Source organism: Psammomys obesus, unplaced genomic scaffold (genome assembly GCF_907164565.1).
Source record: "Psammomys obesus unplaced genomic scaffold, mPsaObe1.curated_primary_1811, whole genome shotgun sequence".
Taxonomy (NCBI): Eukaryota; Metazoa; Chordata; class Mammalia; order Rodentia; family Muridae; genus Psammomys; species Psammomys obesus.
In genome coordinates, this window is record NW_026596131.1 from 199,749 (window position 1) to 223,218 (window position 23,470).

Sequence of the window (23,470 nt, forward strand, 5' to 3'; positions counted from 1 at the left end):
ACACACACACACACACACACACACACACACACACACACACACACACACACACACAAAGATCCCACAATTAAAGGCAATAATGCCAGAGGTGTCTGAACCAGGACTTGAATCTTGAATTCAGGACTTATAACCTAAGCCGAACACAAAGAGCAAGTTCTGCAGAGCAGGTACTCCCAAGAGATGAATGCTAGGTGCTCTCCCCAGTGCATCCTGAGCTGGTGTATGGCACCAATAAATGCTAGGTGCTCTCCCCAGTGCATCCTGAGCTGGTGTATGGCACAGGCGGTTTGCCCAGGCTGAGAGAGATCAAGGCTAAGCTCTAGCTGTGAGGCAAACTTTTCATGACCATTTCTCTGCCGATGAAAATTTAGATACTCTGAGTAACTGGGGAATGGCGTACACCGCACACATATGCATGTACGCCTTCACACGTGCACACACATAAACACACTCATGCCCTAGTACCGATTTTGGTATTAATTAATGCCTACCACACATGCATTCTTCCAAGACCAATTTTTAAAAAGTCATACCTTTTAAGACAGTTTCTCAGATATTTGTAATAATGTTTTATAAAAGGGTTCATCAAATGTTTTACCAATTTTGATACATTGAAACTAATCTACAATTACATATTGTGTTCAACTTGTATGTAACTTTCCAAGAAAACCTACTATTCTAAGAAAAGTGCATATAAAACAGTTTTATAAGACATAGTATCTACATAATATTATTGACTTAGTAAATGGAAAAATTAGGCCACTGGACTGTCAGTCATCATAGAAAAAAAAAAAAAAAGTCCACTGTAGAAGTCACCCTGTCAAGTGGTTACAATTAATGTGTCTGGCAAAATGAGTGCACCCCTTTCCTGAAGTGGTTGTACATCTTACTGAGTCATACTGTAGTCATTAGCCAGAGTTAATTTTAAACAGATAGATGGAAAGATTCTCGTGTTTAGGCCTGTAGGGTTTGGAGTGTTCCATTATCTGTTTATTCGCTAAAGCAGCTCCAAGGCTGAAGGACTGCCTGACATTAGCAGGGCCTTCTCGATGTCCAGCGGTGGTAAGACTGTACTGAAGGGTCCTATACGCAGGGCATAAAAGCAGTGCCGTCTATAGACTGTTGCTGCTAAAACAAAGTCCACGGAGAGACACAGCTGCCTACCCAGAGAGCTATGGATTTTGTTTTACTTTTTAATAATTTATTTAATTTTATTTTTTATGTGTATTGGTGAGAGGGTGTCAGATCCCCTGGAACTGGAGTTATAGACAGGTGTGAGCTGCCATGTGGGTGCTGGGAATTGAACCTGGGTCCTCTGGAGAGCAGCCAGTGCTCTTAACCACTGGGCCATCTCTTCAGCCCTCCTGTAAAGAATCTTTTATTGAATACTCTTCTAAAGAGGCACTACAGATCGCTGCCTTGCTGTAGTTTTTCTTGGCCCAGCTGTGCTCTGACAGTACCATGCCCACATACCTTTTTTTAGACAGGAACTCATGTAGCCCAGCCTGGCCTTGAACATTCTATATTGCTGAGGATCACCTTGAACTTCTGATCCTCTTGCTTCTACCTCCCAAGGGCTAGGATTATATGTGTGTACTCCATCACTCCGAGCTTTCTTTTTTTTCCTGAGACGGTTTCACCATGTAGCCCAAGCTGGCCTTGTACTCACATCTTTCTGCCCCTACTTCCCTGAAGCTAGGATCACAGGCATGCAGCAGCACATCCTGTTTCCTTTTCTTTAAAAACAACACAACATCCCCAGGCATCAGAGCAATAGTTCTTGTAGTTAATTTCAGTTTAAACTCCTTACTATTAGGCCTGAACCTTGCTTCAGTAATACCGCTAAGAATTTGGAGATGTTCTTTTTGAAGTTTATAGTTTCCAAAGAATATCCAATTTATCAGTTATATGTAAATTAATGTGTTGACTCCCATCGGCTGAGAGGGCAAGGGACCACTGGCCTCTGGCCAGCCTTGAGTGTCCCTGGCTACTTATCCGCACGTATGATCAAGTGCCATTTTGTATATGCCCTGATAAGAGGTTAGGAGGCGCTGAAAAGGGATTGGTTCTCTATGAACTGCAAGGCTGTTCTAGTCTGTTCCGTCCTATCCTGATCTGTTCAGGTGGGGCTTCCAGGGTGATTCTAAACAATGTCAGGAACGCCCAGGATCAAGAAGCCCTCGGGCTTGTTGAGTTAACTGGGAAATCATGTTGTTTCACAGCTCGAAACGCTCCTTTTTAGGCACTTGTCTTCCAAGTGATAAAGCTAATGTTTTACATTTGCCATTAAAGACCCAAGAGTTTACACTAAAACCATGAGTGCTGGTGGTGAAAGCAGTTCACCTGGCCTTCCCTCTTTACTGGAGCTCTTCCCTGACGCAAAGACCTCGGCTTTTATCCTTCCAATCTGGAAAAGCACATCCCCCTCCAACTTCCATAAATCTGCAAACCTTGAAAAGAGCCCCAGCGTCATGGAGTAAAAGCACCGGCATTAGGATCTCACTGCAAGGAGGGCTGTCTTCAAGCCTCTCGCTGCTAAGCCGGACATTTCCTAACACTGGACAAATTGTACGTCCAGCTCAGGGAGGGTGAACTGCAGTGGTCTTTTACCCTCCGAGCCAATTGTTAGCTTTTCACAGGAATCAGCAGGGAAGCACATGTGGAGCCTCTGTGTGCCGGTGAGCGCCCCCATGCCTTGTGTGAGTCTGCATGTAGATGAAGCAGGCCGGGAGCTTTCTGAGCTGCTGCAGCGGAGTTCTCAGAGAAGCCTTTTCTCCAGCTCGGCTCCCTGCTGGGACAGCCCTTTTCAGGCTTTCTATTCCCCCCCTCGATCTCTTCTCCTGCAGAACACAGGGGAAACTTGATTGAAATAAAGACCTAGGGAACATGTTTTATTTTCTCCTGTTCAATCCATTTTAGAAAAGCTTTTAATTGGTTTTAAAAAAGATGCTAAACAAAATACGATGATGTTTCTCAGTTTTTATGAACTACCACTTTTTATACTTTCAAAGGGCTAATAAATCAATCATGAAAGTAACTCTCCAGATCAATTTAAAGCAAATCCACTGAATGCCAGGTTCATTAAAAATCTATGCATTTGCTTAGGAAAATTTAAAATTCAAGGAAAATTATCCTAGTAACTGAAATCTGCCTTGAATTTTTAGTTCTACACCGAAAATCCAAGAACAAGGCGATCACAAAGGGAGAAAAGGAGGGCTTGAGACCCAGTTTTAATAAGCCAATTTACAAGAAGGGAGGGGTGGGGGAGGGGAAGTGGAAAGGGAATATCTGGGTACATAACAACACTGGCCCTGGAGGGACCCTTTCATCAGAGCGTGCATGACACAGTGCTGCTTCGAGAAAGCTAGAATTGAAACAAATGCAAAAATAAAGGCTCTGCGATGCAACTGTGGTCCTGTAAGATGTACAGTGCTTTCTAAAGTAGGATGCCCATGGTGTTTGTTTTGTTTTCGTTTGCCAGAGAGAACAGTTTTCTGTGACCCACACTCCCTACCTGACTCAGTGCCTCCAGCTTAAACATTAAATTGAAAAATCCATGCGGCGCTGGTTTGCTCAAGAGGATGCTCCTACTACAGCGTCACCGACACCCTTGACACTGGACCAGCTTAAAACTGTTTTCATTTTCTTGAGACAATGTACAATAAATTTACAAAGCCAGGTGGTGCAGACAAGGCTTGTTTTTATCCTGTTAAACGTGCGTCAATGAGAAGTACTTCCAATATTAATTCCTTCTGCCACAAATTCTTATGCAGCAGGTCACCTGGCAGGCAGGGGTCAGAGTTACCAAATTCTGACTAATGACAGGCCAGTGTTCCCTTAAGAGAGAATCCCTGCCATTCCCTGTCACTAAGGCAACCAGGTTTCTTACTTCTTACATACATCTTTACTTCTCAGAGAAATTCATTCCACAGCCCTTTTTAATGATCCAATTGCCGGGTGTAAGACTGCTCCCAAGCTGGGATTTCTCCACGTCCCCCAGTGGCTTGCCCTTTACTTTTAACTCTCTGTATAACTCTTCTTTCATCATTTACATAGCTTGAGAAACTACATTTTAAAAATGTGACAATCTTATTGAGATATAATTTGCAAAGCACACACTTCACTAACTTAAAGTGTGTAACTCAACAGTTTTCAGTACATTCACAGATACAGGCACCTGTCACCACACTTGATCTTAGATTATTTTCATCTCTCCAAAGAGAAATGCGACCCTCATTAGCAGTCGCCTCTTACTCTCCCAATCCAGCCTCCCAGGCCCCAGCAGACACTGATAATGGATTTTCTCTCTCAAAGGCCAACTATGGACACCTCATAGAAATGAAATCATACTGGAGAGGTGGTACAGCACTTTAGGGCCCTAGCTGCTCTTTGCTGGAGACCTGGGTTTGATGCCTAGCACCCACATGTTGGCTCACAACCACCTGTAACTTCAGTTCCAGTATATCTAATACCCTCTTCTGTATCTCTGTGGGCATGTGTCACATATGTAGTATTCAGACATACATGCAGTCAAGACACCCATACATTTAAAATAAAATAAGTCTAAGAAAGAAAGGACAAAGTGGAATCATAGTATGTGGTCTTTTGTGATCGTCTTTTCTCACTTATCACATTGTCAAGGTCCATTTATATCGAAGCATGTACTGAGTGTATTTTCATCCCTGAATTCCACTTTGTGACTGTAAATTAGTTTATTCTAGTTGTTTTCCTTTTGGGTCTCATGAATAATCCTGCTATGAACATTCACAAACAAGCTTTGGTGCAGGTGTGTGTTTTCATTTGTTTTGGGTATGTTCTAGGAGTTAACTGATGGGCCTCCTCCTCACTTGAAGTTACTGTTTGAGAAACTGCTAAACTTTCCCAAAGGCAACAGATTTTAACATTTTAATTTTTTTAAATTAAAAAAAAAAAAAACATTTGTTTTATGTATGAGTATGCTGTCTTCATGCAAATCAGAAGTGGCGATCAGATCTTATTACGGATGGCTGTAAGCTGCCATGTGGTTGCTGGGAATTGAACTCAGGACTGCTGAGCTATCTCTCCAGCCCCAGATTTAAGTATTTTTATTAACAGTTTATATGGTTTCCAGCTTTTCTAACTCCTCACCAACACTTACTTTTATCTGACTTTTGGATCATAGTTATCTATAATCCAAAATAAAATAAAGTACTTCACTATATTGGTCTTGATTTACAGTCCCTGATGAATGACAATATGAATGACCTGCTTGTGTATTAACTGGTCATTTGAGTTTCACATAAAATTAAAAAAAAAAAAAATAGTGGGGCTGGAGAGATGGCTCAGCGGTTAGGAGCACTGTCTGCTCTTCCAAAGGACCTGGGTTTGAGTCCCAGTACCCATGTGGCAGCTCACAACTGTCTGTAACGCCAGTTCCAAGGGATCTGACTCCTTCACACTAATGCACACAAAATAAAATAAATAAATTATTAAAAAAATGAGTGTGTGTGAGTGGTGGGGGAGCCCATGTGCCATGTTACAAAGGTGAGGTCAGAGGGCATCTCTGTGGAGTCAGTTTTCTCCTTCTACTTTTTCATGGATTGAACTTCTTGGGGTTGAACTCAGGGCATCAGGCTTATAGGACAAGTGCCTTTATCTGCTGGCTCCTGGACTTTCTTTCCCTTTTTAAAATTTACTTATTTATTTTTCAAGACGTGGTTTCTCTATGTATAGTCTTGGCTGTATCCTGGGACTTGCTCTGTAGACCACACTGGCCTTGAACCCAAGCGAGTTGCCTGCCACTGCTTCCTGAGTGCTGGGATTAAAGGCATGTACCATCAACTACTTTTAGAGTATTTTTACACTAAACCATATAACCTAAGACCATCAATACAAGATGATGCATATACAGCTATATGTATATATTCAATGTGTTGTTTGAATAAACTAGGAAGGATGCATGTGTGTGGTGAGATTTAGAAGCATTATATAATTTTCCTTTCCTTAAGAGTCTTACAAATATTTTAAGAAACAGAAACAGTTTTTCTTTTGTCTCTAATGAAATTGCAACAAGATGGCTTTGGGGGCAAACGTGCTTTCGAGAAAGCCTAAAAAAACAGGTTCAACCCTGAGAACCCACTTAAAGCTGAATAGAGAGAACCAACAACCCCTGAAGGCTGTCCTCTGGCTTCCACAGGGCCCTATGGCATGTGCCCCAATACAAATACAATGAAAAGATATTTAAAACTTTTAAAAACATGCCATTTGTTAGTATTTTCTATTTACATCTATTTTGGATATGAAGAGCTCTCAGGGAAGAAATGAATATTTAAACTCACATAGATAATATGTGACCAGGTAAAGAAGTTTAAAAATAACACTGAAAATCTATTCATTTTTCTCCTAAGTGAACTTTTGCATTTTTTTAAAAAGCTGAATATTATAATAAATATAGTTGGATGCCTTAAAAATCTCTCCCATTCTAAAATTTTTAAATATGCTATCTCTATAAAAAGCAGGTATGAATATATAGAAATTATTTTGTTTTAGCAATTTTAGACATATGCATCTAGAGAATCAAGAGAAGGCCAAAAAAAAAAAAAAAATCCAAAAAAAAAAAAAAAAAAAAAAAAAACCCCACCTCACTTCTCTTGACTTCAAAAAGGCCAAGGCAAGAATCACTCAAACCCAGGAATTTGAGAGCGCCTGGGCACCATAGTGAGAACGCCATCTCAAAATCAAAAGAGAAACTATTAATTAGGGCTAGAGAACTTGCCTAGTATGCAGGAAGCCCTAGGTTTGATACCCAGCACAGAAAAGAAATCCTTTCATATTGCATATATTTCAAAATTTTAAGGACGTTATGTATCTTTTATGACTTTAGAAAATTTTTAAGAAGCACTAAAAACCTAGAAAAGTAAGACCAGTCTTTAAGTGTAAAATATGCATGTGTATTTTTAACTGCTAAATTACATAGTAGAGCCACAAACAATTTTTATTATTTCTTTCTGCTCATAACATATTGTATATGAGACTTCCACACAGACACTAAGATGCTTTCAAATAACTGCTCACCCTCTGCCTTTCTTCCCTTTGCCTGGCATTTCTTCAGTGTTCTACCATACAGAATCAACCTCAAGAATCCATCTTGTGACACAGCCAAGCATACTCTGGAAACCTCAGCGTAAGTAATACATCTAACCTACCCTCACAGGATGCTTCTGCATCTGTTAAGGGATTACAATCACCATCTCTGGCTGCCTTATCAGGGAGAGCCCAGCTCTGCTTCTCAAGGGCAGCGTGTGTCACAGGAGGAACAACTTCAGGCCACCCTCACAAGCGGAAAACCACGGCAGCAAACCTGCCCGTTTGGTACCTCCGCATGCAGCCCTCAAATAAGTGTTCTCAGGGAAACCATCAAGTGATAAAGGAAACAAACAGGAACAGGTATTTGATCCTCTCTACATCTGTGTCACAATCTCCCTCTGGAGGCGACGGGGCTAAGGTTGTGGAATACGCTGGGGAATTCATAAAACAAGAACGAAAACTAACTGAAACTGTCAGACCTTGATTTTTTTCAGAAAAGGAAAAAAAATCTGTTAAGGAAAACAGTTTGAAGGCTGGAGAGATGGCATAGCAGTTAAGAGCACTGGCTGCTCTTCCAGAGGACCCGGGTTCAATTCCCAGCCCCCACATGGCAAGCTCACACCTGTCTGTAACTACTACAGTTCCAGGGGATCTGACACACTTGCACAGACATGCATGTAGGTAATATCAATGCACATAAAATAACATAAAGTATTAAAAAAAAAAAAGAAAGAAAACAATTAAAGCCAGGCATGGTGATGCACACCTTTAATCCCAGTGTTCAGGGAGGAAGAGGTAGGTGAATCGATGTGAGTTCGAGGCCAGCCCGGTCTACAAAGTGAGTCCAGGACAGCTAAGGCTACACGGTGTAACCCTGTCTGGGAAAACAAAACAAAACAAAACAAAACAGGAAAACAATTTGCCTTAAGACAGAAGGCTACCTCAGATGCCCCTTCCAGAACAACAGAATTGCATGTCTGTGATTACCCATATACTTGGCGGGCACCACTCTATAAGCTTTCCTGGATTCTGTAAAAATATTGTTAGTACTAATTTACCTGAGGAGGCGCCTTTTTCAGCAACACAAGAAGAGCTTGCAACACCAGGTTGGAGAACCGGGGACCAATGGGGACATAATCTGAAAGAGAAACATGGCAGTGGCTCAGGGGTGGGGACCTTGGGGCCACACGTCCGAGCATGCAGACCTGTCTGCATCGAGGGTGAACGTCAGCTGTACCAAGAGGCAGGCAGCTCTGCCGAGAAAAAGACACCCTTAGCAATCTACATTCTCAGGGTGGTACACAAGGACTTATCCGTACATTTAAAAAAGCTTCCAAATATCCACTTGGATCATGCAGATGTATTTTCTGGTCTTCAGAGACTCATTTCACCCTTCCCACCAGAGGAGAGAATGTCCAGGTGTTTTTAACCAAGCATTCTAAGAAATTACTGGAAACCGTCAGAGTATATTTACATATGTTACACTGATGACAAAGTTTGACATTAAAAATAGGTAGAAACTGGCTGGGATGTGGCTCAGTGGTGGAGATCCCAGGAGGAGAAGAAGGAGCTGAAAATGATAGGAAAAGAAATGGTAATATAGGCACAAGGATAGAGAGGTGTTCAGATTGCCCTTCAGAGAAGGCAGTGCAGGCAACTGGAGGACTCTCTTCCCTAGTTTCCTCTGTCTGAGCCATCTGTGCTCAGAGCCCTGCTGGCATCTGCCCCATGAAATCAAGGTTTTCTGAACAGCCAGGACATAGGTTACGTTACTTTCTGGCAATGTATGTTATAAAGATTAGAAAGTACAGCTGCATGCCAGAAGAGGGCATCAGATCTCATTATAGATGGTTGTCAGCCACCATGTGGTTGCTGGGAATTGAACTCAGGACCTCTGGAAGAGCAGCCAGTGCTCTTCACCACTGAGCCATCTCTCCAGCCCACGGCACAAGTTCTTGACACAGTGTGTTGCTGTGACCACATGCCTTGATTATGCTCAGAGAAAGAAATTTATAGGGAGCCATGCACATGACTAAAAGTTCTTAAAGAAATAATCCTATAAACTGGCCTGTAATGTCCCAAACATGGCACATCCCAAGTCCTGGCCATTAGATAAGCACTATTAATTTGAGGAGGCCTTATAGATATACGTGCTTTGTTTCACAATAAATATTACCCAAACTTCAAAAGCAAATAGCAAACGACCCAATGTTGAGGCTGCACACCACAGGGAAGTGAAGAACAGTTAACTTGGAGTCATTACTGCGCATGAGTGTAGCCAGTGCCGGGCAGTGTCCCCAGTGTTCATTAGGTCACCAGCTGGCTGTTTCAACAGTGCATGTTCCATCCTGACCCACTGTCATAGTGACACACACCAGACTGACTTCATTTACAACGAACAAAATACAAAAGTGACAAAGCTTTTCTGACATTTAATAGTTGGTTACTGAGTTGGGTGCGGGGTGGGGGGTGGGGCTAGGTCTTACTCATCTGTGTAACCACTGTACTTCAACCTAAGAGATATTTAATAGGTATTTTTTTTTTAATTACTGTAGAGCACCTTTAATTTTCAGAGCTTCAATATTTATTACCCTACGTTGCTCATTTATCTTGGACAGGACACACTAGAGAAAATGAGGCTGCTAGCTCATCTGACTACTGATTTCTTATGAGAGATGCTGTTACAGTCCCTCTGAGAAAAAGAAAGGCATTTCTATTGCCTTTTCGCCTCCAACGTCCCACGGAAATACTCTCCTCCTATAATTTCGGGATTCCAGTTGTCATGTGCGGCGAAGTCACACATGAACGGCCGAAGTCACAACTCACCAAGCAGTCTCTCGATGTCATCCACGACCACACAGCTGAGCTGAGATTTGTAAGCATCATCGAAGATCTTCAAGAAAGAAAATCATGTTTGACCTTACTGTCCTCCACAGTAATGACAATTCCAAGAATGTGGTTAACTTTTTTCTACTCTTTTTGAGACAGGGTCTCAGTACGTAGACCAGGCTGGCCTTGAACTCAGAGATTCACCTGCCTCTGCCTCCTGAATGCTGGGATTAAAAATGTGCACCACGATGCCCAGCTAAATTTCGTTAATTCTTGAACAACACCTAAACAAAGCACAGTGTAAAAGCAGTGAACAGAGAGAAATACGTTACTAGATTACAGGACCTTAGAACCTGAAGAGCTCATGTGGGGAAACTGGAAGCAGTTATGACTTGCTCAGGATAACAGTAAGATGGTGGCCGAATACAGTCAGCAAATTAAAGCAAGCACTGAGGGAGGATGCTGTGTCCTGGCAAACATGGAGCAGCAGTTTCAAATCAGACAGAGAACATGTTGACGTAGAGGCTGAAGCTAAGTGCCCGCCTTCAGGCCAGCCTCTTACGAATAATGATGTCGTTCTAGACACTGTGAATGGGGCTCAGTGCACAAACTAGCCTGTCACACAACACTGTCCCATGCTGTGTCACAACCCCAGCTTGTCCTTGGCAACCTGTTTCCCCACTGGAATGTGAAGTGGATAAAAATATTTGCTTTGTTTATAACATCTTTAGCACCAAGCATAAAACAAATAGTTGAGACAACACAAGCTCCAAGGTCATCTTGTTCTGCATCATTTTTTCTTTCTATTCTGTTTCCTCAGCATTTTCTATACTGTACATACACTGTAGATTCGTTATATTTTCCCATATATTAAACTAGACTAAAAACACAGAAAGTGAGTACTGTTTCATTATCTCAATTAGTATAATGCTGGACCAGAAAAATAACAAGTGTTTGTTAAAAAAACAAAATTAAAGCTGGGCAGTGGTGGCGCACGCCTTTGATCCCAGCGCTTGGGAGGCAGAGGCAGGTGGATCTCTGAGTTCGAGGTCAGCCTGGTCTACAAAGTGAGTCCAGGACAGCCAGGCTACACAGAGAAACCCTGTCTCAAACAACAACAATAATACATTTATGCTTTTTAAACACTTAAGCAGAAATATCATGTAGGTGGTTGGAGATGTCCAACTGACGCCAGTCTGAGGAAAGGCGCGTGGCAGTGGCAGGTGGAATCAGGGCTGGATGAATCAGGGCTGTTCAGGCAGCAGTGGGAGAGGAAGAAGAACACAACGCTAAGGGATGACAGGGTAGGAAGCATTATTGCCATGCTTATTCAGTCGTTTGAGCCACTCAGTCAGCACGTTTTTAAGTTCCCATCATTTGTCAAGTGTTGATAAAGCCACCCGAGCGAGCAGGGAGGCAGGCAACTAACTGCACTGTCCAGAGTTAGAACAAGGAAAGGTCCCGGCGACTGTGAAGACGCCCTTCTGAAAGAAGGCTTTAGAGCCGCTGCATGAGTCACCGGATCCCCAGCCCTAGTCTTGGATGCCAGAGCCACACATTACCTGCTCACCTGAGTCTTTGAGAAACTACAGTGAGCAAGGGTCCTCTTCAGGGCCGTGATGCACACGTGCCCTGGGAGGAAGAACCACAGTCCAGCCTGTGATGGGTCTGCTGGATTGGGGGTGCTTCCTGCAGCATGACTGAAGCTACCCCAAGCCACACAGGCGTGCAGGGGGACAAAGGAACCGCCCACCTCTGCCTGTGCTGGATTAAAGACGTGCACCACCACACTCTGTTTGCCTTGAGGATCTTAAACTTTTCAGTGAGCTAAATTTACTGTAAAGGCAGTTAAAACTACAGAGTTTTAAGCAATGAACTGAGATGCAGGTTTTACAGTTTAAGAACATTTTCCAGGCTTATATACGGAGAGGCAAGGGCAGAGTTAGAACCTGAGGACCGTCAGGTGAGAGACGGTGTGGGGAGTGAATGTATGGAGAAGACAGTAGATACTACAGGGCTTTGTGGGGCCGAGAAGGACCCAGCCAAGGATGAGTGTGGTGATGAGGGAGAAATGGGAGTCGAAGATTCTTGTTAGGGGAATGGATTCGGAGTACATCTGGACAGCCCCATCCTAGGAAGAGAAGATTTGACAGTTAGGTGTTCAGTTTCCTGATGATTACTTTTGGTTTTGAGTTAGTGAGCTCAAGACCAGGAAGAGACCTGGTAGCATCGGTTACTCGCTGTGACAAAGGCTGTGACAAAGCCATTTGGAACTTGACTCCCTAACTCAACTCCTGGTCTGATCTGAGAGTGCACACACTCCTCACCCCTTTCAGTCCCTGCCTTCACAGGCCCCTCTTTATCTGGTCACCACTCTAACAGAAGGTCTTCCCCTGTTCCCTGCATCCCCGAGACTACACAAGAAGATGTGTAGTCTTCTCAGAAACGGGCCCCAGCAGAGTGTTCACTGAGCTGAGACCCAGGCTTGACGGCGAGCACAGGAGATTAGCTGCCAGCCTAAATCTAATGAGATATTTGCATGCTGAGCTGGAAAGTTCTACCCTAATTTTATGTAAATCAATTCAAAGAGGACGTGAGGTATTGGAAGAAGAGAGAGAGAGAAAAATAAAATAAAATCACGCAAACTGCCCTAGTTAGAATGCCACCACAGCTTGCCATCAGTAGATGCACAATCAAATATGCCACCGCTGGCCTGGAGCAGCCAGGGGGGCTACAGCTGCAGCTAGGAGCTATACCTCACGACTCCTGCCCCCTTGCCCCCCGAAAAAAATCAATCTAAGGAATATACAATCATTCTAGAGTCATCAGGGAGTGTCCTGGAGAGCAAGTGAAATGCCAGCATATACAGATGTGGTCTAAGTGAGTCAGGTGGGAACCAGAAGAAGGGTTAGAGAAGAATTGAAGGACCAGAGGGAAGAACAGTCAAGGCTGGTGTGAAAATGATGAGATTTGCTCTCAAGGACGAAGACAATCTCCAGAAAACAGATTCTCAGAGTCTGTCCCTGGCTGTGGACCCCAGGGCCTGGTACCATTCAACATGCTGCACAACCTCTCCTGCTTGTACAACACAGACCCGAGCGAGGGTCAGGAGAGACAACCAGGCCATAGGCGGCCTGGGCTCCAGGAGAGCATGCTGGAGACACAGCATAAGCAGAGCAACAGGGACTGGGGCATGCTGGGGGGGGGGGGGGGAGGGCACTGCCAGTACTCAAGGCACAGAGCTCACTCGGCCTCTTCAGACAAGCGAGAGCCACCTGTGAGGAGAGGTGGGGCAGCAGCTGCTCCCCTGGCCGATGTGAACGCTCCAGGGAGGGTGCCGGCATTATTAGCTCCATATTAATCCCAGCCTTTCAGAGTCACAAGCCGCAGCAAGTGTGCTCTAAGGAGCTTCTAGCCTTCATTTTCTGCAGCCTCTTTAGTGCTCTTAAGTAAGTGAAGCTAAGCTCTCTCTCCGAGACTGGAAGGGTTCACTTCAGTTTTGGAGTAGCTGGCGTGAAACACCACAGCCTAGTTAACAGGAATCTAATGACAGGAGGAAGCTAATGGCTTAGAAAATCCCTAATGCAGTAAATCTGTCAGCAATTAGTGGCAAGCACACGGTAATCATATTTGGTGGCATATAAAAACGTAAATGAGTGAATTTAAATTGGCACTATCAGTAATAATCTCTGGTCTCGAAAAATAATTTGGGAGCAGTCCAAGCAAGCATCAGCTGTCTCCCGACAAGGCTGCACAGGAAGTGGACCTCAAGTTTCGGCAAAGCACTAAAGCTTCTTGGATTGACCTTAAAATCCCTTATTTGTTCTCCCTGCTTTTCAGGAAAAAAGTCTTACATTTTTCACTACCGTGATCCACAGAGAGGGTGTGCCTCACCGGCTAAAAGCCATGTGGTCTCAAAGCTCTGCTCCTCCTTTACATGCTGGGCAAAAAGACAAGTGTGTTCACCCAAAAGCCAGGGGATGTCCACCACGGCCCTCAGCCACTTCTGGAGCGCCCACGCCGCTCAGCTCATGCGTGCTCAAGCTTCACCGAATCGGCTCCATGATATTATTAGGATGTCAACCCCAAACATCCAAATTCTGTTGCTTAGTAACTGCTGTCAGAAGATCCAGTTTCCAGCTCTGCCCTTTGTACGGGCTAAAGCATGAAAAGAGGAGGATTAGGCAGCATGACTGTTCTGTGCAGACTACAGTTTGCAGTGGATTTGCAGCAGGGTATTCACAGAAGATTAGCTCTCCCTCGCAAAGCTAGTGGGAAGGAGAGTTTCTTCTGTTAATTTTCAAACCTTTGAAAATAAGAAATATGCTATTAATAGAAGGTCCACAAACTGCCAAGGTTTTCATTTAGTTTTGTCTTAAAAAAATTCAGTGGTACTCTACCTTGGTACTAAGTGTGTACTCAGAAGCATCATGACTAGGTAATTGGTTAAAATAAAATTCTATTGCTTTGTTCTCTTCATTTAAAGTCATCAACAGCCAGCAAAATAGATTTTTGCAGTGTAGATGCAAAAAGAAAATTAATAAAAGAATTAAAATTTTAGAACAGAATAAAGTTGGGAAAGCAAACATAAAATAGGAGAAAAAAAAAAGAAATATCTGTAAATATCTCAAATATCTTAGTGGAGCATATGATACTTCCTCTCCCCACCCAGAACGAGAGGACAATGCTTCCTAAGTACTTTGGCAGTGTTGAGCGGACCCGTACAGAAAGGATTTATTGAAGAAGGTAACAGAAGTACAGGCAAATTTGAAATTAATTGAGAATAAACTATTTTCATGTACTTTTGCATTCATTTTGGGGGAAAACACAATAGAGTGATTGTGGCCCTCTTTCTTCCTAAAAACTATCTGCTTCTGGTCCAAGCAATGAAATGGTAATAAAGATATTGAACGAACTAACCCAGACCACTCCTACTGAACAACATTAACATGTTATATGTAATTTCTGAGCTCATAAACTATTATAATTATAGAACATTAGGGGACACACACACTGTTAGAGATGGAGCACCAGGCCTTCTTCTGCTAGATAGATATCCTACCAGAGATATTAAGCCAGTCATTAGAATGTAGCTAACAAAATAATTAAATGCCAACCTTCTCCCTAACAGACTGGAAAGAAAAATCTAATAACACTAAGTTGGGGCAAAAATCCAAAGAAAGTCCATTCTTTTCTTTTCTTTTTTGTTTTTTTTTTTTTTCAGGACACGGTTTCTCTGTATAGCCCTGGCTGTCCTCGAACTCACAGAGTCATGGGCCTCTGCCTCTGGAATGCTGGGATCAAAGGCATGTGCTACCACCATCTGTTTTTTTGTTTTGTTTTCTAAATTTTAAAGTGTAAATTATCACAGTTTTTTGAAGGAATGAGCTGCGTAAAAGCAGTAGTATCTTTTTTTTTTTTTTTTAAAAATAAGTAGCAGTTTGATAGCAATGCATCTAAAAATCTTCACAAAGTTTTTGTTTTGTTTTTTTTCCTGTGAGAATGTGTCTCCTAGAAATGTCAGAGAAGCTAAACTCATCAAGTCTCACCAGCATGGCTGCCTAAAAGTGAGCTGTGACCTGAGCAAGAATGACACAAATAGACATGCTAACATGGAGCAGGTGAAGCTCACAGGTCCTCCACCCTGGATGAAGGACTACAGGCAATGAAGGAATGCTGAGGTTAATAGTCTTCCCTGGAAGAGCACACTAATTGGTTATCCAACACCAAGCGGGCAGTCCTGAAAACATGCATACAAATTACATTATATGCACTGAGCAGGTTGTGTTTATATATTTAGGAATACATAGGAATACACACACACACACACACACACACACACACACACGACAACAAAGATAAAGAAGCCATGAGTTCGAGAGAGCAAGGGTGTGCATAGGAAGGGCTGGAGAAAGAAAAGAGAAGGGGGAAATTGGTGTAATTTTTATTATAATCTGAAAGAAAACCTTTATAATAAAAACATTAACAATAATTAGCAATCCGAATCCTGAAGATTTATCCTAAAGAAATAAGCAGAAACCCATACAATAATAAAATTGTCCACCATACTTAGATACATATTCTATCAAAGGCGTACCATTTTACTTTAAATAAATTATCATCTCATTTAATTCTCACACTATGTCTATGCGACAATTCTCCTGCCTCAGCCTACTGAGTGCTGGGATTCAGGTTATGTACCAGCATGCTCTAAACCAACATTCCTTCCATATTAAAGAGATAAAAACAAAAGCTTAAATTAACATATCTTGTTATTTAGGCTTGCAGAGAAATAATTTATTCCAGGTGACAGAGACCATAAGTGTGACAGAGATGCTATTTAAATCCAGGTCGATTTGAATCAAAACCCAAGTACTTGTCACATGATGATAATCAACCTAAGAGGAATCTAACAAAGATGTAGGGCAGTGATTTCTCTCGTTTGGCAATTCTACAGAACACTATAATTGTGAATAAAACATGGAAACAACCTTTTAAATTGTGTGTAACTTTTAAATTGTGTGCATGTGCCCGGGCACAGGAGTGCAGGTAGAGGACAGAAGCACCAGGACCCCCTGAAGCTGGAGGCGGGGCTGCGGGTGAGTGTGAGCCAGGGACTTCCCAGAGGAACCCTTTAAATGGGCATTACTCCGCTGTTAATAATCCTGAGGTAAGCTGCAGTTACATTTTGTTTATTTATTTAGGGTTTTCTTTCTTGAGACAAGATCTCACTATGTAGAACAGGCTGGCCTGGAACTCTATTTAGACCAGGCTGGGCCCCCAGCTCAAAGAGAGTGTGAATATGAGTGTGTGTGTGTGTGTATGTATAAGTATGTGCATGCATGTATTTACAAAGAGCCAAAGGACAAGCACAAATACAGATTATTTTCTTAATCTGTCATTTTTGTATTTTCTCTATTATGTTTGCTATTCAAAAAAAGCCACATGGAAAAAGAACACTTAGCAGACAGAAATGTCTTGTTTTGTTTGTTTTAGAATTATCTGTGGCCTGACAAGGAAGTTAAAGCACCCTTTTCTCATGCTCACACTGAAACCGGTGGGACAGCAACAGCGGAAGGTGGCATCCAGAAGGATTCAAGGTGGCGTTTACATTTCATTTTCAAAATTAACCCGGGGGCCTTGTCTGAGCGAGCCCCTGGGCATCGGTCAGCCTGCCATTAAGTGACAATGTGAAAACCATTTGCTTGCAAAGCCTTACCATATTTCTAATATGTTCCTAAGGCACCCATGCTCCATTATTCTCTCTGTTCTGAAGTTTTGTTACAGGAAATAATGTCTGCCCCAATTCCAAGGAAAGCAAACAAACAAAAAAACTAACGTAGACTTGTTATTAATCTGCTGGAGCAGGTTTTTTTTTGTTTTTTGTTTTAATTTGAAAACTGCATGGATGATCCAGACAGTGAATCATGAATCAGGACAATTTGAATAAGCTGGTACGGACTCTTAGTTTTATATTCCATAGCTTTCTGCTCATCTAAAACTCTACCTTGAAAGGCTTCAGCAATTTAAAGATTAAATCATAAGTTATTAAGTCATTAATTTAACCATTTAAGCCTCTAAATTCAGCACATATTACCTTCCCCCCTCAAGTCAATTTGCAAGAGATTAAAATAATAAAAATGATACTATCTCACACTCACTAGGTGGCTTTGATCTGCAGGAGTCTAAAGTACTTTTTAAAAACTTTATAGAAAAACAAGGACCATCCACCCACATCTCAGAGCACTTGTGAGGTAGGAGCTGCAGCAGCTGGAAAGCAGTGGAGTCGCCTGCCACCTGCACAGGCTACTATTTTTGAACAGGCACAGGAATGGACAGTTTAGGGCAAGGCAAATATAACCAGCTTCTCCATAAGTGCGAAGTTCAGCGGCTACACATTCCGAGGGTTACAGTTTCAATGCTGGTAGCTTGAGGGCTGCCTTTAGAGGAAAGACACAAGCCTGAGAGGCCGGAGAAGGGTTCAGAGGTAGAGTACTTGCCTGACTTGTGCCAGGCTCACTCAAACAGAACAAAACAACATGGAAGAGTATGCAAAATTAGAACATCAACATTAACGCTGGCTACCAAGTGAAAAGAACAGCTGTTCGTTGCGTTTTCGTCCCCTATGTTCCCAGCAGTCAGCTGCTGTTGCTGTCACCTCACTTGGTACTTGCTTGGATGCAAGTGAGAAGGATCAGATGATCCTAACTCTGCTGTGTGTTGCTCTAACTTCACTAATGGCTCAGAGTGTCAGATTCAGAAGGTGGCAAACACTTGCAGAAAGGGAAAGAAGGGGAGGGGGGCATGAAGTTGAAGAAAGAGGCTCTTCTTGAGCACATGATACACAACCATAGGGGTTCTTGGAAAAAGCTTCCATAGGTATTTTAATCTCTGTTCTTTTCCAAACTAAAGTCAACTTAATCGAACCTGGACAGTTTGGCTCTGTATGATGATAAAGAACTAAAGAAAGAAAGAAAATGAATTTGTCCCGACTCTCTGAAGTGATCTTTCTTTAGTCAAACTGATACAGATAAGAAGTGAAAATTAGTGTCGATGTGTACTAAGACAGTAAAATTTGGAAGGCAAAGAAATTCTCAACAAAAACACATTACAAAGCACTTGGGAGGCAGAGGCAGGTGGATCTCTGTGAGTTCACGGCCAGCCTGCTATACAGAGTGAGTTCCAGGACAGCCAGGGCTACACAGAAAGACCCTGTGTTGAAAAACCAACAAAACAAAGTTTTAGAGTCTGAAATAGTCACTGCCTGCTCTCAAATTCTGATAATTAGTTCTGTTTGAGAACAAGTGGCCCCAGCTTTGTACGCATGCCCACACAGGCACACATGTGCGGGTACATCTGCACACACTCATCTGAGACTAGAAATTAAAATGAAAATCAAAATGTTGATACCTTCTTCATGGCCTGACACTTGGCTGTCTCAGAGAAGCCGATCATTTTATCAGGGGAGCAGATCTTGATGAAGGGGAAGTTGGATTCCTCTGCAATCTTTGCAGCGAGGGCAGTCTTCCCGCTGTGAGGAGGGCCTGCATAAAAAGACAGGCGGAGGAAAAAAGCCAACCTGAGACCAAACTTGTTTGGGACCCAAACAAGTTTAAACTTTTATCCACAAGGTACTGAGGTCTCAACTAGTTGCTCATTAACATTTCCTGACAGTTTCACAGCAGACATGTTTCCTTTTATTTATTAGCAACTAAGCTTAATGAACTGATTAGCATTTCTCAAAAGTGCGGTGGAATGCATGCCTTCCCGCCTTCTCACATACCCTTCATCTCCCAACCTTCTGACTAAGCAAGAGCACAAGAATTTTGCTTCTGAAAGGAAAGAAAATGTATCCAAATGCTTATCAGTATGCGCATCATTAGTTCCTTCGGTCTTTCTCTTCTTTTTTTTTTTTTCTTTTTTGATAACAAAATATACAGGCTTTTTTAGCAGATGACATTGAGTGCTGGGGCACACCGCTTTATTAGAAGCAAGCTAGAAGGCAATCAAATCCCTAAAGTCACTTGCAGTACACACCCGGCTCCTGTGCCCTGGAAGACATGCCCCTCCTCCCAGTCGGAACCAAGTAATCCTTCCTTGCTGGTCTCTCTGGAATGGGACACTAGCGACAGTTCCTCTGTCTCTTGCCAATGGCATTTAAATACATTTTGCCGGTCAAAAAGCTCGATAAATAAGTCCAAACCCTCTTTGTGCTCCTCAACATTACCCTTTATTTTCTCTTTAAGGCAGAACTTTCCTAAACTTCTCCCTGGCTGCACTCACCCACCCTCACCCAACTGTAGCACTCTCCACCCACACTGGTCACTGGACTCCATACAGGTATTTTTCTGGGGCATTTGATGCAACTCCTCTGTCCCGAAGTGCCTTTCCTGCCTGCCTGGCCGCATGCTCTCCCCCGTCCTCCTCCCCACGATTACTCTTGCTTAGTCGTCCTTGTCATTTTTGCCTGCTCTATTTAGTCCTGAACTGTTAGCAAGTCTCAGATGAAAGTTCCAGGCCCTGTCTGTGTTTCACCCACACCCTTTCTTTAAAGGACTGCATCCACTCCTGCGACTGCCAGGGCAGATCCGGATCTAGGGCAGCCAGGCTGCTTCTGAGAGCTTCAGACCTGCAAATCAAACAAGCCAGTCGACATTTCTAAGCTCATTATCCTACAGGAACCTGGAATTTAACTGCTCAAGAGTGAGTTCAGGATCCTTCTTCTGAAAATCTGTTTCTCTGCCAGTGTTCTCTGATAAACAGCCCCATTTACCAGGCTTGGAGTCGTGTCTGACACCTTTGCCCATAGTTACTTAAAGATTTTGTTTAAAAAAAATTTATGTGGGTGTTATATGTTTCTCTGTGTGTACGCATGTGTGTGCATGCGTGCACGTGTGTGTGCCTGTATGTGCATGCGGTGTGTCAGAAAAAGAGGGTGTCGGATACCCTGGAGCTGGAGTTAGTTACAGGCTGATGTGAGCTGGCTCAAGCAGGCCTGGGAACTGAACTCAAGTGGTCTACAAAAGCAGAAAGTGCTCTTAACTACTGAGCCACCTCTCCTGCCCCTGCCAGTATTTAGCCTGACTAGTTATTTCTCAGCTTCTGCTTCCCTGTATACGACATAGTGAGAAAAGCAATACCCATGGCTAGGTGTGGTGGCACACCCCTTTAATCCAGCATTTGGGGGGCAGAGGCAGGAGGATCGAGGCCAGCCTGGTCTACAGATAATATTCCAGGGCAGCCATCTAGAAAAACTACTACTACTACTAACAACAACAAAACCCCCAAAATAAACAGCATCTGTACTCACAGGCCTGAGGTGAGGATTAGACGAACCAGGACACGTGAAGTGCTAACTGGCAGATGGAAAGGACTTTAAAAGCCTTTATCTACCTTTTTCACGTTTCTCAGATAAGTCCATTTCTCTGTGGCACCGCTGTCACCCCAGCTTTTCCATCCACAGTCAGAAGAACCTCACTAGGCCAATGCGTCTGTGTCTACTGGGTAGCTTTCTGTGTCTTTCTGAGCCTCCTATCCATTTTCTACCATAAAGCAGCCATAACGGCGTTTTTCAGACTACAAATGTGCTGGTGTGACTTGACTGTTAGAAAGCTTCCTAGTGGCTTCCCGGTGCCCCGAAGGCAAAGTCTGAATCTCTTCTCTTTTCCCCTCTGGTGCTGGAGCTCAAGGCATCACACATGCCAAGCTGGCACACACTAACCAAGCTACATCCCTAGCCCTACAGAGTACAAATCTTTAAGCTGATGAGGCTTTTCAAGAGATGGTTCCTATCCAGCACGGTTTTATTATTATTTATTATTATTGTGTGCACGTTTGTATTTGCATGCTATGATACACCTGTGGAGAAACAGCTCTCTTCTTTCTGTGGGTTCTGGTGACACCAAACTTGCATGGCAAGCACCTTCTCCCTCCAAGCCGTTGCACTGGCCCCTCCCACCGTCTTCACAAACCTGGTTTCGATAATCTTTCTGTTTCTAGGTCTTTCCTGTGAAGGCACTGCTCATATGCTGGTCTCTTTTCATAGAATATCTTTCTCAATTCTTTTGCCAGCTTCTACCCATCCTTTGGCTCTTGGCTTAACATGCTTTTCTCAGAAGCCCTCACCTCTAGGCCTTAGGGGAGCTACACTCCCCCCCCCGCCCCACCCATCGTCTGGTCTCCCTGAACTTCTCTGCTGTCATACTAAAATGAAGCTAGCTGGTTGATAAAAGCTGACCTGATCCTTTGAGGCCTGAATTAAACATCACCTCTAGTTTTCTCTAACCATTCCTGGGTAAAGCGACTGGCACCCAGACACACCCTTTACATGTGCATGCTACAGTCAGGAACTTTGTTTGTTTGTTTTTCAAGACAGGGTTTCTCTATGTAGCTCTGGCTGTCCTGGAACTCACTCTGTAGACCAGGCTGGCTCCCAACTCAGAGATCTACCTGCCTCTGCCTCCCAAAGCCAGGATTAAAGGTGTGCACTACACTGTCCATCAGGATTTCATTACAAGTCTTTTCTGTGACTAGCCTGGTGCTTGGATGTCGCTGCACACACAGCAATACTTCCTGCACCGAGCTATGCAGTATCAATCTATTAAGTACTAGAGAAAGACATCCCTGTAAAACTAGCTGCTGTCTTTTGTCAGTGACATGCTACCCCCAATTTTAATCTGTCCCAATTCTGGCACATAGGCTAAGGTATTTGCAGATCATGAATGAAGTTTACAACTGAAAACCATTACCTCTCTGAAATGTACTAAATAGCTTTTAAAAATAAGTGCTGCCTTTTCGGTATGTTCTGGACCTTTAAGGCCATCACCTCACTCTTCTCACCTTCCAGAAGGACGCTAACCAGTGGTGTACGGTCACTGTTCTTAGTCTGCTGGACCAGCAGCTCTCCATCATCCAGAACACGGGTCACAGGGTCGCCCCACTTGATGATTCCATTCATGATGTAGCTTGCATAATCCTCTTGGTTTGTGCCAAATGCCTATTGAGGTAAAGGACAGTTTAAAGACTTTTGCTCATCAGTCTTGAAACTAAAATATCTGATCTCTTGGTCTCTCTGTCCCTGTGTTGTCTGGGTCACATAACCTATTCCTTGTCATGTTCTCTTCAAAGATATTTTGAGTGAAGTGATTTCTGACCAAGAAACAAAAAGCTGTCTCACTGCTCAATGAGCTGGATAAAAACTGGCAATGAAGTCAGATATAACTCCATGGAGACTTTGGAGAAGAACCAAGCTCAGGGCTGAGATGCAGCACAATGGTAAAGAACTCAGGTAGCCCATGCAAATCCCACTGCACTGTGGAGTCAGAGGCCAGTGGATCGCTAAGTTCGAGGTCAGCCTGGTCTACAGAGTAAGTTCCAGGACAACCAGAGCTACACAGAGAAATTCTGTCTCAAAAAGCCAAAAACAAGATAAAAATAAATAAATAAAAAATAATGTATATAATTCTGTGTACCTGAGATTCATTTAAGAACAACAATTAAAAGCTCCAAATAATATACATGTGTGAAGATATCACAATGTAAACCGTCATGACTTTCTATGATAAAGAAAAAAGTTTCAAAAGGACAAAAAGAAAAACAAAAAACCTAGCTACACAACACTCACATATGTATGTGTGTGTGTGTGTGTGTGTGTGTGTGTGTCTCTTAGAACTAGGCATTTCAACAATTTTTATTAGATTAACACTGAATACCAAAAAATAGTGACTCAAATGTGAGTGGGTATTTTATAAGATGAGTTGATGACCTTGTACCACTTTTTCCAGGTCTAATCATGACTGATTTCAGTACATTTTTAAAAGATCTATCACTTTCCCCAAAGGCATGTCAGGCAGTTAAGAGTGTAGGACACTCCAGCAGTCTGAGGATCCTGAGCTGTGGAGCACAAACTGGGATGCTCTGGGGACTTGGGGAGATGCGGAGTAAGAGAGGACAAGGCATAAGTGTGCATTTGCTTCTCTTTTTAAAATTCATTTTATTATTCAGGTGCATGTTGTATGTGCAAGCGCATGAGTGTGTGTGTGTGTGTGTGTGTGTGTGTGTGTGTGTGTGTGTGTGT

The 23,470-nt window shown here is 43.0% G+C and overlaps 1 protein-coding gene across 1 annotated transcript in view; it reads right to left on the bottom strand.

The window, feature by feature from the left end:
* Window positions 1-23,470, bottom strand: part of Nsf (N-ethylmaleimide sensitive factor, vesicle fusing ATPase) — an 80,139-nt gene that overhangs the window by 15,428 nt on the left and 41,241 nt on the right. The window contains exons 10-13 of the mRNA XM_055592438.1: window positions 22,234-22,390; window positions 18,805-18,938; window positions 9,892-9,958; window positions 8,124-8,203 (exon numbers count right to left, since the gene is read on the bottom strand). Coding sequence (XP_055448413.1) covers window positions 8,124-8,203; window positions 9,892-9,958; window positions 18,805-18,938; window positions 22,234-22,390 — 438 coding nt within the window. The remainder of the gene's footprint in view (window positions 1-8,123; window positions 8,204-9,891; window positions 9,959-18,804; window positions 18,939-22,233; window positions 22,391-23,470) is intronic.